The sequence below is a fragment of the Corvus brachyrhynchos genome, unplaced genomic scaffold, assembly GCF_000691975.1.
Source record: "Corvus brachyrhynchos isolate BGI_N302 unplaced genomic scaffold, ASM69197v1 scaffold209, whole genome shotgun sequence".
Classification (NCBI taxonomy): Eukaryota; Metazoa; Chordata; class Aves; order Passeriformes; family Corvidae; genus Corvus; species Corvus brachyrhynchos.
This window is the reverse complement of record NW_008246056.1, coordinates 2,623,690-2,639,553: the sequence shown is the minus strand read 5'-3', so window position 1 is coordinate 2,639,553 and position 15,864 is coordinate 2,623,690. Positions and strand designations below refer to the sequence as shown.

Below are 15,864 nucleotides of genomic sequence, written 5' to 3'. Positions count from 1 at the left end.
CTGGATTCCCAGGAATTCCCCTAGGCCACTCCACCCTGACAAAAAAGGGAGAGGGCTTACCTGGCTGAGCCCACCTGCATGCACACAGCATCATCTTTTTTTGGACCAGTGGAAGTTAAAATCCTCATTTGATTTTCTTTTCTGCCCACTTGTCCCCCTGCCATCCCTTCATGTCCTCATTCCGTGTGTGTTTATGCCCCGGAGGTGTTGTCATGTGCAGCTGCAGGGCAGGAGAGATAGAGGTGACCTGAGCGGTGGCACTGCCTGCCTGCGGTGCCAGGGCAGTGCCCTGCTGGCAGCAGTGGCACTGTTCTGATTAGCTCTATCAACTGTGCGTGTGGCACAAAGCATCCTCGGGCAATGACTTGTGCTAAGAGGGATGGAGGAAGATCAGGGAACTTCGTAATCTGCCGTGCCATAAACGCAACATGACTCTGCACAGAGGGCTGGCTTCCTTTGGAGCGTTACCTAAACGCAGGCGGAGCTGCCTCACACAGCAGTGCCTGTGGAGTCAGAGACTTCTGAACTCCGAGTTGTCAACTCATGGCTCTTGATTAGTGCTGACCTACAGGTTAATGAAGGGAGGCTTCTCTGAAAGCACTCTGACACTGCAGGGAAGCCCTGCCAGGAAGAGAACTGCTGTTGGAAGTGTGCAGGGATCCAGTACAGCCCGTTCCAGTAAAGCAGCCTTGGCTAAGTCACACTTCCTGATAGCTGGGACCAGCTCAGAGTACACAGAGGGAGAGTTACAGGAGTCTTGATGTGTTGGGCAGCCCTACACCCATCCTGCAACTGAGTTTCTTTAGAACTACACAGAAGCCCCTGGTTAGGTTCCTAAATTCTCAGCGTCCAGACACTGAGGTGCCCTAACTTCCCAAACAGTCCGAGCACTCGTCGTCGACTCACATCCAATATTTTGCAGGCTGTCTCTACTAAACAGCCATTGGCCATAAACTTAGACAAGACACTTCAATTGTAACATTAAAATAAATAGGGATTTCATTGAAGCCCTTCAAGTGAAATTCTTCTCCCAGGTGCATCAGGTGAAGCTAAATCCTTTGTCATTTAGGGACATGTGGGTTCATCAGACCTGAAACAATGATGAAGTGGAGGCATTTCAGTTCTTGGCCACGTCAGTTTTACCACTCCATTCATTAAGACAACACTGAAATATTTCACAACTTTAGGACATTTAAAAATTGAGGAACCTGATGCTTGAAAGTTCTAGCTAAAACCACTCCAAACCCTGTGGATGTACACGCAAATTTTCATTTGTGCAACCAACCCACGTGGCTTTGCCTGCATATTTCCACAATATCACAATATCTTTTTAGCATGTGCTGCCTTGAGAGGGGTTTGGAGGGGAACAGACTGGCCTCAGCTGGGAAATCTTCAGCTGAAGGAGATATACATGGTACTGCCTTTTATCAAGCAGAGAAGAGGAGGGTGAATTGAAGCTTGCAGGGCAGAGGCAAGAACAGAACAGTTGAAATTTGAAAGCCATTAAAAAAGAAAGAAATTGCTCACCCGACAAGGATATAGATGGGAGAAGGTAAGTCAGACATGGAGACAGGCAGAGCTGGACTGAAGCAGTGTCCAACTGCCCAGCTGTATTTGCTCAAATCATAAAGAACCCCCAAAATCCAAGTTTTGCGCTGCTCCCTGGCAAGCAAATACCTGTGAAACCTGCTGGTAACCTGTGCACTCCATCAGTATGGATGGCAGGGACCAGGACAAGGAGAACTTGATGCTGGGAAAAGCTCCTCAGAGCCTGGTGCAGAGATCAGGCAATAGGTACTGCAGTACTGGTGTGTCTGTATATACATGTTCACATATATACATAGACATATATGTATTGATAAAGAAGAAAATCAAAGTTGGATGGTGGGTTTGGCACAGTCTTTACACCTGTGCTCTCTTTGTATAATGTAGCTATAATAATGTACTTTTTTATGGCAATGTAGTTAGCATAGTTTTAATAACAGCTTTTTCCTGCAAGCTGCTGAATATTCTCTTGTCCCTTAAGTTATTGCAATTCAGGATACTGTTCCCTCACAGGGATAGGCCTTATTTTCCAAGTATAGGCATCATTTGGGGAGTACAAATTTCAGCTTCATTTCCCCTGGATTGCCATTATGCACACTGAAAAGACAAGCTACTAAAAAAAAAGCAACTGAAATGAGCTCAGAGAACTGGGATTTTTCTGCTACTGTATTGCTTCTGTTCTACACGTTAGCAATTTCTGTTGTGAATGATTAATTCAGGTCTAAGTTATTAGATGAGGCAAATGTGCTGCTTCAAAACATAACAGGAATGCAGGAGGAAACGAAAGAGAATAAGCATGGTAAATATGCAAAACATTTTACGATGAGATTACTTCTGCCAGGCCAAGGAAATAAAGTTTTACTAGCTTGTGCTACATGCATATAACTGGAATTATGACTTGCAAAATAAACCGGGGAAATCCCTGTATTCAAATGAATACAGACATTCAGAGTAACACAGGAACAGGGGTTTTTTAAGCCTTTGGACATACTTTGTATACCTGAAGTAACCATGGTGAAATCTGCTGACAGAGGATAGATTTTGAGTATTTACACCTTAAGGTAGGAAGCAGTGGCTTAGGTGTTCAGCCTGGGAGGCAGAGGAAAATGTTGAGCTCCTCTGAGAGATCCCCTAATTCCTACCTGAGCACCAGGATCCAAGTGTTTCTTGTACCCCCCCCGGAAAGATTCCCCATCACCTCTCATCCTTAGTGACAGGAAACATCCTTCCAGAGCATGTTTTCCATGATTTTCAATGCCACTTGGACCTGCATGAGTGGAATTCAGAGTTTGCTGATGGCACAGGGCACATTCTGCAGGCAATAACTCTTTAAGGGCAATTTTATAGGTGAGAAGATCACTTCTCTTCGAGGCTGAGAAAGGAAAAGGGGGAAAAAAAATCAATTTTACATTGCTGACTTTCCTTGAGATTGGATTAGAAGCTGGTAAGTGTCCTTACTCCTTGTGATCAATCCTGGCTGCTCAGGTGTTTCTTGGAAGGATATGTCTATTTATTAACTTCTCACCAGGGCTCATGGGAGTACATCTGGGAATCAGCTCCTCTGACCAAACCCAAGTTGTTATTTTTGATAAAAAAAGAACATTGGTAAGGCTGGAAAATCCCCAAAGCACTGCTTCATTTTAAACCAAGATCTGCATGGAGGTTCTTGAGTTGAAGGTACTGAAGGGCCTTGGCTGAATAAATTGAGGGAGTCTTTCAACAGGAAGGGTGAAGCTACTGGATTTTTGAAGAAAAGAATGTAAAAAAAGAGTGAATTACTTTGTGGCCATTGAAAGGAAAATTGAAAATACTAAACAGTCTAAAATGTTTTGGTTCATAACTATTTATTTTACTGTGATACATTCGCATTGCTTCAGGTCACATTAAACAAAAGTGGAGCTTTCTGTCTGAAAAGTATTAATGATAATTTCCACAGATTCAATTTTTTTTTCCAAAAAATACATTTGAAACCACCTTATTAATGGAGAACTGCCTCTTTCCTGCAAATGACTTTTATTTTGATAAATCTGCATATTCTGTAGAAAGATTTCAAAGTCTTCAACCACTTCTGGTCATGAAACACGCAGGATTAAAGCCCATGTTAAATATCTATATAGTACATCTATTTAAATATCTGTTTTCAGTTTGTGACTTTTTTTTGCCTATACTCTTCTTATAGAGACATATAACATCTTAAAAAATGATTGTGCTTCTAAGTGCCTCTGTTTTCAAGATTCCTCAGGCTGAAATCAGAAAATCTTCAAAACACTGGTTCCTTAACATCACAAGATTCAAGCACTTGGAATCAATTTGCACTTTTGAATTGTCAAGCTGTTGTATATTTGATAAAATGAAACAAACAAAAAAATTAATTCGCATAAAATAAGACACTGTTTTTCTAATAATCAAAATTATTTTAAGATGCAGCTTTTCCCCTGGAAGGTAAGAATAGTTTCCAACAAAGTATAATTTACAGAATAATCTTATTAAGCGTACTTTAAGGCACCATGTAATGTTCATGCTCGCTATTTTTTTTAAAATTACATTCTGACCATTACCTCATTTCTTTATCTGGAGAGCCAATAAATGACAAATGGGATGCATTTTTCATGACTCAGCATTTCAGTTATTTATTAAGTTAGCTCTAATATTTCAGTTGCCTTTATCAACTACCTGAAAAAAAAAAATCAATATCTGATAAGGCATCGTGGTGTGTAGCAAAGTATATAAGCATGAGGTTTGTGCTGCTCAGTCTCAATTTGTCACTTTGAACCATCTGACTGAGAAGTGACTCTTAAATCCCCCTCATATCCCTGTTATCTGATTTGCAGGAACCCAAGACTTAAGCAACCATGTCCAACTCCAGCGAGGCAGAGCTCCTGCACACATTTAAGGGGATTCCCTTTACCACCAGGTCTTCTCTAGAACTTTTAAAATCCTTGGATACTTTTGATGCTAGAGAAGATGATGTCCTTCTGGTTTCCTATCCCAAATCTGGTAAGTTCTAGTTTTAAATGTTAATTGCATGAAGTCTCATGTGTGTGTTTCATGTTCTCTGCTTAAACTACTTGGGAAATGTCTGTGTGAAAGAAATAGGAAAGGATGTTTGAGTGTGTGAATATATTATTCTGTCAGTAAGTGTTCAGATTACAAGAGAGATGGGTCATTTACATTTTGATTCTGTAACTGAAAATAATCTCAGGTGTTTTCATGTTGGAAAGCAAATAAATATTCCTTACCTGTAAGCAAAATCTGCACTTGCAAGATTTTCTCAAGGACTTTCTACATTCAATTAGTCAAGAATTGTATGAAGATATTTGTGTGGCTCTTGGCTGTACATTTATTAGTTTCTTATCCTCTCTCCACCCACCTCTCTTGCACAGAGGAGCACACAGCAAGGGGGAGCTCAATCAGTACTTTCCAAATATACAGACTCAAGTTACTGTAAGGAAAGAAAACCCCAAACAAACAGGTTATTCTAAAATAAATTATAAAAACAATGTAGCCACCTCTCAGCTGACAGCAGTTTGTCTAATGAGATGGTTTTGGTACCAATATTAACACTTCTCTCAGAGTTACACTGTAATTCATCTACAGCCCGAATTTTTTTAAATGTGTATATATTTGGAGCCGATGGGATTATTTAGTCACGTAGTTTCTTGAATCTGGAGGATTAGAAATATACCTTGTTCACTAGCAAGATGTTTCCATGTGAGCAATGCATGTTTCACAGTAATAAATATTAATCCTTTTTTGTTTGGTTGTTTGTTTTGTTTTCTTAAAATTACATTTCTGTAGGGACCCACTGGCTTGCAGGAGTTATAACAAAACTTTACAATACTCAAGTTACAATAACATCTCCCATTGAATTTGGAGACATTTCCCAACTGGAGGAGCTGAATAAACTCTCATCAAAGAGAATCATCCCAACACACTTAGACTACAACATGTTGCCTCCAAATTTTAAGAATAAGAAATGCAAGGTAAGGCAAAAATGATCTCAAAGCAGTAAAATTCGTAGAAAGTCTACTAGGAATCTATTTTGTCCTCTTTATCCTTAGTAATCTTTGAATGATTTGCAGTTTTTAGAAGTGTTTTGCTGTGAATTTTGGAGACACAGCTGACCAGCTGTTGAAGGCAGCAGGAACAGAGACGGACTAGGGACTGGGTTCTTCTCCTGCCCCACTGCTCCCATGGGTGATTTCTACACCAGGCACCACACAGAACATCAACATCTTTCAATCAGAAATCTCCCATTAGGAATGGGGGTGTCCTCATGACCCCATCTCCTACTGTCTTAGAAAATCTTGGGTACTTATAGGCTATTCTGGGATTAAAAGTACTCTGCCCCTCCTGCTGGAGCTTTGGGAAGAGCCCATAAAGGTATTGGGCAAACAGAGGAGAAATGAAATGTGGGATGCAGATTCAGATCACAGTTTTGAGTTCATAGAATCACAGAATCACCCAGATTGGAAGAGACCATAAAGATCATCATATTCCAACCCCCATGCCATGGGCAGGGACACTTACTAGACCAGTTCCTCCCATGCTAATGTGGGAGATCTTTAAAAAATAAGCTCTGGGTCTCAGATTTTATATTAAAAGTCAAAAATTTCAGGATCACTCAGATCCAGACTTTTGGGACAAAGCTAATTTGAATGAAAGGCCAATATTTATGTTTTACAGCTGTCCTTTGAATGTTAATTACTTAATGCTTTCATATGTGAGATATATGAGATAATATACTGACTCAAGGTTAAAGTTAACACAGACTCTTTCATAAAACATAAACATTACCCAGCTGGGTCAAACACAGACCTGCCCACATGGAATTGTTTACTAATCACTATGGACTCCTCACTAAGTAGAGATAAATAACATTTCTAATTTAATGGCATGGTCACTGAAGGAGGAATCATAAAGGAAAAGGTTTTGACACTGCAAACTGCCTATGACAATGCTCTATTTACACACAGAGCTTCTCTAAAATAAAGGGAGGATATTATCATTAATAACTACATTTTCTCTGTTTACAGATGATCTACATCAGCAGAAATCCAAAAGACACTGCAGTTTCCATGTTTCATTACTACAGAGATAACCCAAACCTTCCCACTGTAGACACCTGGCCTGCTTTCTTTGACTTGTTCTTAAAAGGCAATGGTAAGGATAAATGTTTTCTCCTTGCAGTTCATGTTAGTTTATTGTGCACAGAAAGAGTTAAGAAATTTGAACTGTGTGAAAACTCCTTATTGCACTCTTTATCCATATGGGGTTGGAGGGGATAAATTCTAATGCCAAGCTAAACAAGAGCAAATAACAGGATGCTCTCTTCAGCCCGGCAAGGAGTCATTCTGAGAAGCAGCTGCATCACTCCAGCACAACAGCTCTTCACAGATTTTGCTGCTCTTTGCTGCCCTGGGCAAGCAGAGCGGTGGTTGGTGACAGGGCATGTGAGGTGACTGTCACCAGGCTGCAGGGACAGCTGTGACTGCAGGTCTGGTGTCTTCTCCAGGCTGGGAGACAGCCCTGGGCAGCCCAACAAAGGAGCCTGGACACGTTCCTGAAGCCACACTCTCCCTGACGTGTTGTCTCAGAAATGGGGTCCAAAGACCGAGGACAAGAGGGAGATTTTTTAGGAGTGGTGGGATGGCAGCTGGCAACAGGACCTTGTTCATGTTGGGCACTCCCATTTTTAGTGTTTTATTACTCCTTTGAGGACATGTGTCACCACAGTGATGATAACAGCAATAATGACTGATCAGCTTGAAAACCGAAAGAAAAGTGCTACTGCAGTCATCATGGGCTCACAGCAGAGCTCCAGAAGTCGATTTGTTTACTGCTTCCTCCAAGCTTTGGCTCACGTCTGGTGTTCTGAGTTCAGAGCAGCCCTGGCACATGCTCCAGTGATTTGCAGGATCTTGGCTTGTTTAGTACCAACTCTGAACATACAGTAGTGAAAAAAAGGAAAGAGGATTCTGTTCAAGGCCAGGTTGGATGGGGCTCTGTTGGAACTAAATGATCTTTAAGGTCCCTTCCACTCTGAACCATTCTGTGTTTCAATGATTAAATTTTAAAAGCATCTCCTATTTACCCGTAAATTATTAGCCACCTTCTATTTTCCAAGTGCTTATGTGTGGCATGAATAGATAACCATGTAGGTTACAACAGAAATGTAGGTAAGAGGTGATGTGGAGGGAAAGGTGGTAAATTTTACTCCTGGTAGAAACATTTCAAGGTTGTGCTGCTTGATCCAAATCCTGCAGTACTCTTGCAGAGTTAATATCAGTCCAAAACAAGGGCCAGGACACACAGGGACAACTGTAATGAATTCCCTGGAGTCTCCAAGGCTTTCCTGAAGTCACCAGTACTGTCCTACCACTGGCCACATCCCCAGAGTAGCTGGCCAGGGGAGCAGGGTTTAATTGCACACTGTGGAGCCTTACACATGCCTTGCACTTAGAAACTGCTTTATGTGCTGGAGAGGGCTACAGACTGGAGCATCCAGCTTAATTATAGCTATTAATTATAATTCATACTTAATTATAACTCACAGTTTGTGACCAAAATGATGCCCATTACAAGATAGTAATATGCTGGTGGTGGTGGTTATAAAGCAAAGTCACAGCTTTGGAGAATGCTGGCTGAGCTTGCTCTGCTCAGGCCTCTTCTCATTGCCCTGCAAGAGGTTTTCATCTTGCCTTTGAGATGGAGAGGTCAGAATTTTGGTTTTTAAAAGAAAGCTGAAATCCAGCTGTGTTCCCATGGTTCAGCAAATGGTACGTTCAGACAAAACAGATCAGCTACAAACCCCTTTATCTGTGTCACTGGCTGGATGAGGCTTTTGCATAAGTTCTTTATGTAATTCTTCTTCAGCATTTAAAAATTATACAGATTGCCTTCTGCTGGGATGAAAGAGAGGTAACAACAGTGTGCTCCGTTTACCAGACTGCTCATTTCACCTCCTGCTGAGGTGATCCTATCTCTGGGACACATCTCAGACATGCAGTCATCTGTGAGATGTTCAGATCTTGTTAGGCCAGTGCATTTTCCTTCATTATTGGCCTTTCCTTAGATCTGGAGCCTCTTTCCACTACAGAATCATATCTCAGCATAGTATCTGGTATGAAAACAAATTCCAAGAAGAATGGAAACCTCTTTGGATGTTACTTTTATAAGTTTGAGTCACTTGACACAAAGAACTGTCTCTGTTTTAGAGGAATACATGGTACATATTACAAAAGGATCATTCACCAAATGAGTGAGATACCATCACAGTTACTTATGACTGAAGTTTATCTGAATCTCTTTTACATGGGTTTTCCTTTCAGTTGTCTGTGGATCCTGGTTTGATCATTTCCTAAGCTGGGAAGAACATGAAGATGAAAAAAACATCCTCTTTTTGTTCTATGAAGACATGAAGAAGGTAAATATGCTCTCAGGAGGCATTACTTGTAAATTAGCATCCTTAAAACATCAAAGAGGAAGTTATAATGAAAAAGGAGAAAGAAGGAAAAAGAGAATATATATCTTTGGACATATTTTATATTTGCATAGAATTCTATATTAGTGAAATAATTCTGATGGCACAACTTACAGAAATATTAAATCCTGTGAGAGTTGCATTTCTTAGATGCAGGAATGGGACTCACACAATTTTCCTCAGGCTTAGGAAGAACTTCAAGTTCTTCTTTTTTTGTCCTATGGAAAGACCAACCAAGGACATCCACTGAGGGCCACACATTAATTGCCATGCCTGACATTTCAGGTGAAATTTTCCAAAAGTGATGTAAGACAACTGAACTACTCATGTTTGGGTCTTGTGTTCCCAATAAAAAAGAAAATCAGAGGCTGGAGGGGTAGGGAAGCAATTTTGATGGAAGAAAAATATCATGCAGACAATTTGCTATTCTTAAAAAAGAAAAAGTAAAATATCAACATACCTTAGCTTTCAGAGAATGAATTTTAGGTGAATAGAAAACACTTTCTAGTGTCTCCATGAAAATAGGTATTTTCATTTTTTGGGGGAAAAAAATTCCACTACTAGGAATAAAACCAAGCCATTTTGGATGCTGAGTCCCTTGTGAGATCTCTAGATATAGAACCTCCAGTGAAATAAACTACTTACACAGGAAGCTGGGCTTCGAGTATTCCTCTATTTCCAGTGAAGTAATTCTGAGAGACAGGAGAACATTTTACCTGAACTGGGAGGTAAAATTGACAATGTGACTGTATGTGATATGACATATTCTGTATTTATTAATTTCTGTGAGTACAGCTAAGAGGGGAAGCAGGTTTACTGCACCTGTCATCTGCACACTCCAATGACATATTTAGCTTTGCCTGAAAGCAAATAAACGTGTGACAAGCTCATTATGTAATAAAAGGGATCCTTTTCAAATCAGCTAGAAGTCTGATAATCCACCCAGAAACATAAACACTGTCTTTTTCTTACACCTCAGGATCTCCCTAAGGTTGTAAAGAAAATCACTTTGTTCCTGAGTTTAAACGTCAGTGACAGCGACATCCAAGACATCTGCAAGAAGTCTTCATTCTCAGAGATGAAGAATGACACAGAAAAGGAGAACAGTGATCCCACTCACACCGTGTGTGCTCTGACATCCAACAGGAAGCTGATCTTCCGAAAAGGTAAATTCCTGTGTGCCTAACCCAGCAGAAGGAGTGGGAATGCAGACAGAGGCTGCAATGCAGGTCTTTCCTGGAGTCTTGGGGTCAGCTCTGGGAAGCGATGACAGGATTCTTCAATCTGAAGCCCTCTTAAAAATCACTTCCTAAGTTCACTGGCTGCAAATTCAGACTTGTACTAGAGAAGCACAGAGGGGTCTGAACTACAGCCTGACTCATACTGCTCCGTGGGAGCTGCTGAGCCAAAACGAAAGGTTCACCCAGCATTACTCTTTATCTGTCTTTTTTTCATCTAAAAGTTGACCACCTCAGTGTTTTACAACATGTCTCTCTGATATCACCCACCAAGGTCACTTACTTGACTAGAATAAAAAAGAGCCAGACACATTCCTTCTGAATGAGACTGCTCTTATCACCCCTTATCTTACTGAAATATTCCTGGGGAAGGAATATGCTGACAACAACAACAAAAGAATGGTCATAGGTAACTTCCGGACCCTGGAAAATCTTCCACAGTGCTTAGCTCAGATGTGATTTTAAAATACCCGCAGGAGCTGTTTTCTTGCTTCTGGCATTTCAGAAGCTTCCACAGTTTTGGATAACAAGCAAATCAAACCCCTTGTTTTCACATGGATTTTGATTATCTTGATTTAGTTAATTTTTGAACAATAATTGGCAGTTTAAAACTAAGAGTTGTTTCAATTAATAAACAGAGAAATGGTAGCGTCTGTTAATTCACGATGGTTTTACCAGTCGGCAGAAACAAATGACAGCATACAGTCTGCCAATAAAAAAGAAACAAAAAAATGAGATGCATTTTTCTAAGTCAGTGAACTTTGACAAAGATATGATGAAAATTTTGAAAAATCCCAACAGTTTCACTTACAAGTAGTTCCTATGCAAATCCCAGACATTTAGCTAGTTTCAGCCACTTTGCAGAAGATTTATATGAATATATTATGCTTCAGGCTCTCTTTTCCTGTCCTTTCTGTCTGATTGCTATTTTAGTCAGAAAATGGGATGACTATTTTAGTCAGGTTTGGGATGCAGGGTCTTTAGAGCATCCACATGAGGGGAAACTGTAAGCATTGTCTCATAAAAATGTGTCAGTTTAAATAACAATTTCCTTTCTGCTTGAACTGGGTAACATTGAAACACTCTTCTGATCACCAGTGTCCATGGCCACCCAGAAGTACTTAACTGCCCTCTTAAGTAGCTGGACATCTCATCCATAAAAATTCCTAGAGATTAGGAGCAGGTGTGAGGGTGGGATTTATCCATCAGGCCATTCTGGGCTCCTTTTCTAGGAATCTTCTTTTGCCAGTGGCTTTTCAGCTTCCACTCATTTAATAAGTTTAGATGGTGACTACGATCACCTGTAAAGGTCCCATCCAACCCAAACTGGTTTATGAATCTGTGATTTTTTAGACTATTTACAAGACCATGTAGTAAAGAGACTCTCGACAAGAGCCTGGAGTGACAGGGCAAGGGGCAATGGCTTCACACTGACAGAGAGCAGGTTTAGATTGGATGTGAGGAAGAAATGGTTCCCTGTGAGGGTGGTGAGGCCCTGGCACCGGTTGCCCAGAGAAGCTGTGGCTGCCCCACCCCTGGCAGTGTCCAAGGCCAGGCTGGATGGGGCTCTGAGCAAGCTGGGATAGTGGAAGGTGTCCCTGCCCATGGCAGGGGGACGGAACTGGGTGATCCATGAGGTCCTTTCCAACCCAAACCATTCTGTAATTCTATAATTCCTCTACTGGCTGTGAAAAAACCCAGGCAGAGACCTTTACCTACATTCAACTAAGGCATGGCAAGATGTCCCTCTGCCCAGATGACCAGGAGCTCTAATTCCACCTTGGAAAGCTGCTGCTCTTCCACCACTTGTGTTGCTGGCACTAATCAATTCTGAGGATGGGGGTTTATCAGCCTGTATGGATGATGATCCAGATCCTTCTACCAGAGTTTCACCAGAACAATTGTGATCTTGACCTACCACAGTGACTGTGGTTAAGAATATATTAATATCTGTGCCAACTGCAACATTAACAAAATCAGGCTGTTTTTAAATCACTTTCTGCTCCACATATTGTTCACTTCTGTTCCTGCTTTCCTAGGTGCTGTTGGTGATTGGAAGAACTACTTCACTCCAAAGCAGAATATTAGGTTTCAGGAGATATTTAATGAGAAAATGAAACTCAGCAAGATGGCAGACAGTTTCATCTATGAATTTTGAGTCCACGTGAAGAACCATATCAAGTTATCAACAAATATACACAGACCAGTTGGGGGGAAGCTCTGAATGGGTGCTCCATTCACTTTATAATGCTTCCAATAGGAAGGATTGTAAACATGGAGTTTCTGAGAACAGGAAAGTTCTGACACAATGCAGAACTAACTCAGTTCTCAAAGGGCAGTTGTAGATGGTTTCACAGAGTCAGCTGTTTGACAACCAAATCTACTTCATCATTTATTTATTGTTTTTGCTCCAAGGGGATATGAACAGACTCAGTAGACCTGAATTAGGAATTTTACTCAAGATAATATGAAGAGAAGAGCAAAAAACAAACTTCTAAGAAACTGAATATATAAGAAATCTAAAAACACATAATAAGAAAATTATCAAAAATTTGACCCCAGACTTGCTCCTTCTGTGATACACCATGATTTGGAAGTGCCTATCTTATTGGACATTGTGATTGATAATTAAGTTGAAAACTGCAGCATTTGAAGATCTGAAGTCTGTTTACAAAAATGTTTCTTTTGTTTTCTTTTCTTTTTTTAACAGTATGTAGTTCTCTGATGTAACTTATTTCTGGGTTAGGTACCAGAGAGTCTTTGTGTTTTAAATGCAACTGATAAAAATTCAAATAAATTTCAGCACCACATGTTGGGCAACCATAAATGTGTTTCCTTTCCATTTGATTTTCTTCCTGAAAAATGTCTGTTCCCAGTGTTTTGATGAGACCTATTTTACTTCCCACTCCTTGTGCAACAGAACCAAACCACGACTCAGAGACAGCTTAATCTGAACACCACTTATTTATTCCCTCTGCCCTGGTAAGACAGATTTTCCAAGAATCAGGTGTCTGTGTCCACATCCCAGGGACTGTTCCACCCAACTACACCATTCCAAGGCAGAACAATCATAACAAAAGCTGACTGAAAAGAAACTCGTGCAGACAAGCACCATGACTCTGCTTTGACTCCTGTGTGTGAGGGATGCTCCTCCTCTGGGTGGGTTGTTTCTGAATAGCTGAGGTAGGGCCTTGTTTCATCAACACTGATCTCTTTCCAGCCACACACTTCACACTTGCCAGGCAGCCCTTTCATTTCATACCTGGTTTGTGCAAGCTGGCATCAACATGTACTGATTTTGCACCTGCACAAACCACACAGAAGTTATGGTGCTGAGAAGAGTGAGAGAAAAGCCTGTGTGAAGTCCTTCGTCATTTACCAATTCAACACGGCTGGAGGGAGATGATGCCCTGGTCTATGCAAATGACCCATTTGATGTGTGACTTTGTTCTTCTGACATTAAAATCACTCACTCTCCCCCCAGAATGCCACTGCTGCCCTCCTTTCAGGTGTCATTCTTCCACTATTAATAAGTGCCAAGAGATCAGCTAATGAAAATGCTTGAACATTTTACTTAGAGACTTATTGTCTTCTGGCCCTTTGAGTATGGAAAAAAAGCCAGAGGGTCCTTGGGGAAATGAGGTTTGCAAGGGAGTATAGCTGCACTAAGACTGCTGTAAGCAGCTTTTGCATCACACATTGTATGCACACACATAAAGCACCATTTACATCAACATCATATTCACAACGTGGAACTGTGTGTGAAGGGACAGGATGAGGACTTGTCTTGTGGATCAAGGTAAGCTTGGTAAATTATTTAAACCTACCCATCAGCCAGGGAGGTAACAGTGTGTTGCTCAAAAAGCAGTTAGTTCCCTAGCTACTTCGGGGAGATGAGGAATTAATCAGTTTACAGCATTGCCTACTGGCTGAATTAAGGATTTACCTAGATTACAATTAAAAAAAAAAAGGTACAGCAGGACTTAATCAGCAGGTGAATGAAACAGAGCTAGGCCATGTGTCTCTGTGCTGTCCAAGCTCTGACACCAATGACAGCAGCCTAATTGAAGCAGCCCAAACTTGAGTTCCCTTGCTCCTCAGCAGGGGCAGCAGTACAGAGGCACTGCAAGGCACAGATCCAGTTTGTTCTCCACATTGCCGTGCACTGCCTGCAGCTTTATCCCCAAATCCCCTGAAACCTCTTGACTTCCATTATAAATCAAATGTGTGCTTTCTTTGAACAAAGTGCTCCAAGAGTTGATATACTCATGTGGCGAGTCAGGACTAGGGCTTGTTTGCAAGTTATCAGAACTACTGCCCATAAGATCTGTTCAGACTCCAGGAGCAGACAAGTGTAGCTCCAGGTCCTTTAAGAGGCAGCATTCAGAGAACGGAATTAATCCAAAGGTAGATCATGATAAATATATTCAGGAAAACTTAAAGTTCATTAAGTGAAATGAATGGGAGTGTTTTATATTTGTCTAAATTGGGTAAAAGGCTATGAGGTGAATGAGGAGTGGCTGAGGGCACTTGGGTCTGTTCAGCTGGAGGAGAGAGACTCACTGCAGTCCACAACTTCCTCACGAAGAGGAAGAGGAGGGGGAGGCACTGATCTCTGTTCTGTGGTGACCAGGGACGGGACTCAGGGAACAGCTGGAGCTGTGTCAGGGAGATTTAGGTTGGATATCAGGAAAAGGTTCTTCCCCAGAGGGTGCTGGGGCACTGAACAGGCTCCCCAGGGAATGGGCACAGCCCCAAGGCTGCCAGAGCTCCAGGAGCTTTTGGACAACGCTCTCAGGGATGCACAGGGTGGGACTGTTGGAGTGTCTGTGCAAGGCCAGGAGTTGGACTCCTGATTCCAATGGGTCCCTTCTAACTCAGCTTATTCTGTGATTCTGTGATACTTCATCCCATTTTCAAGCTTCTTAGACCAAGCTTTATCTAATGAATAGAAACGCTTCTGCTGGGCCTCACTGCTCAGAAGGATCAGTGAGTGGTGACTGACCCCAGCTTGAGCCTGAACTGCTGTGGACAGTGTAACCAGGAAAGAAAAGGTGGGACAGTAAAAACAAAATCCAACATGGACTGTACTAGCCATGAACAGGTGTGCAACTATACCCTCAGTTAAAAGCTACATCCCAGGAGATGGACATACATGGACTATCTCCATGTTTAATACAAGAGTAGCCCTAACTAGTCCAGGTATACTTCAATTTAGGCCAGAAACTTGTCTGCAAAGCATGTGAAAAATCAGGAAGAACATGTGCTATTTTCCAGAATATTCTCTCAATCTCTGAGTACATTTTGGCCAAGAACTTTCCCAGCAATTTACTGTGAGTATCTCTGACTACAGATATTAATGACCACTGATTAGGTAAGAGTCCCTGTACTCTTACATAATTCTGCATGCATTTTTGCCCTATTTTCCATGCGTTTTTAAGATTAGATTACTCCTATTGATAATAGTAATGCCATGTCCTGCTTCTCACCGTGTCAGAGCCACATGTTGACATGGAATGAACCACTAACACACATTGTGAAATGAAAATAAAATGCAGTTGCGTATTTCCTACACAAGAAATAGGAGGAAGAATCCAA

At 41.3% G+C, this 15,864-nt stretch overlaps 1 protein-coding gene across 1 annotated transcript; it reads left to right on the top strand.

Moving 5' to 3' along the window:
* The first annotated feature begins 4,386 nt into the window (after window positions 1–4,386).
* LOC103623399 (sulfotransferase 6B1) lies at window positions 4,387–14,977 on the top strand. The gene is made up of 6 exons (XM_008642487.2): window positions 4,387–4,542; window positions 5,344–5,528; window positions 6,582–6,708; window positions 8,877–8,971; window positions 10,008–10,194; window positions 12,306–14,977. The coding sequence occupies exons 1-6, from the start codon at window positions 4,398–4,400 to the stop codon at window positions 12,422–12,424; spliced, it is 858 nt and encodes a 285-aa protein (XP_008640709.1). The 5' UTR covers window positions 4,387–4,397; the 3' UTR covers window positions 12,425–14,977.
* Window positions 14,978–15,864: the final 887 nt, after the last annotated feature.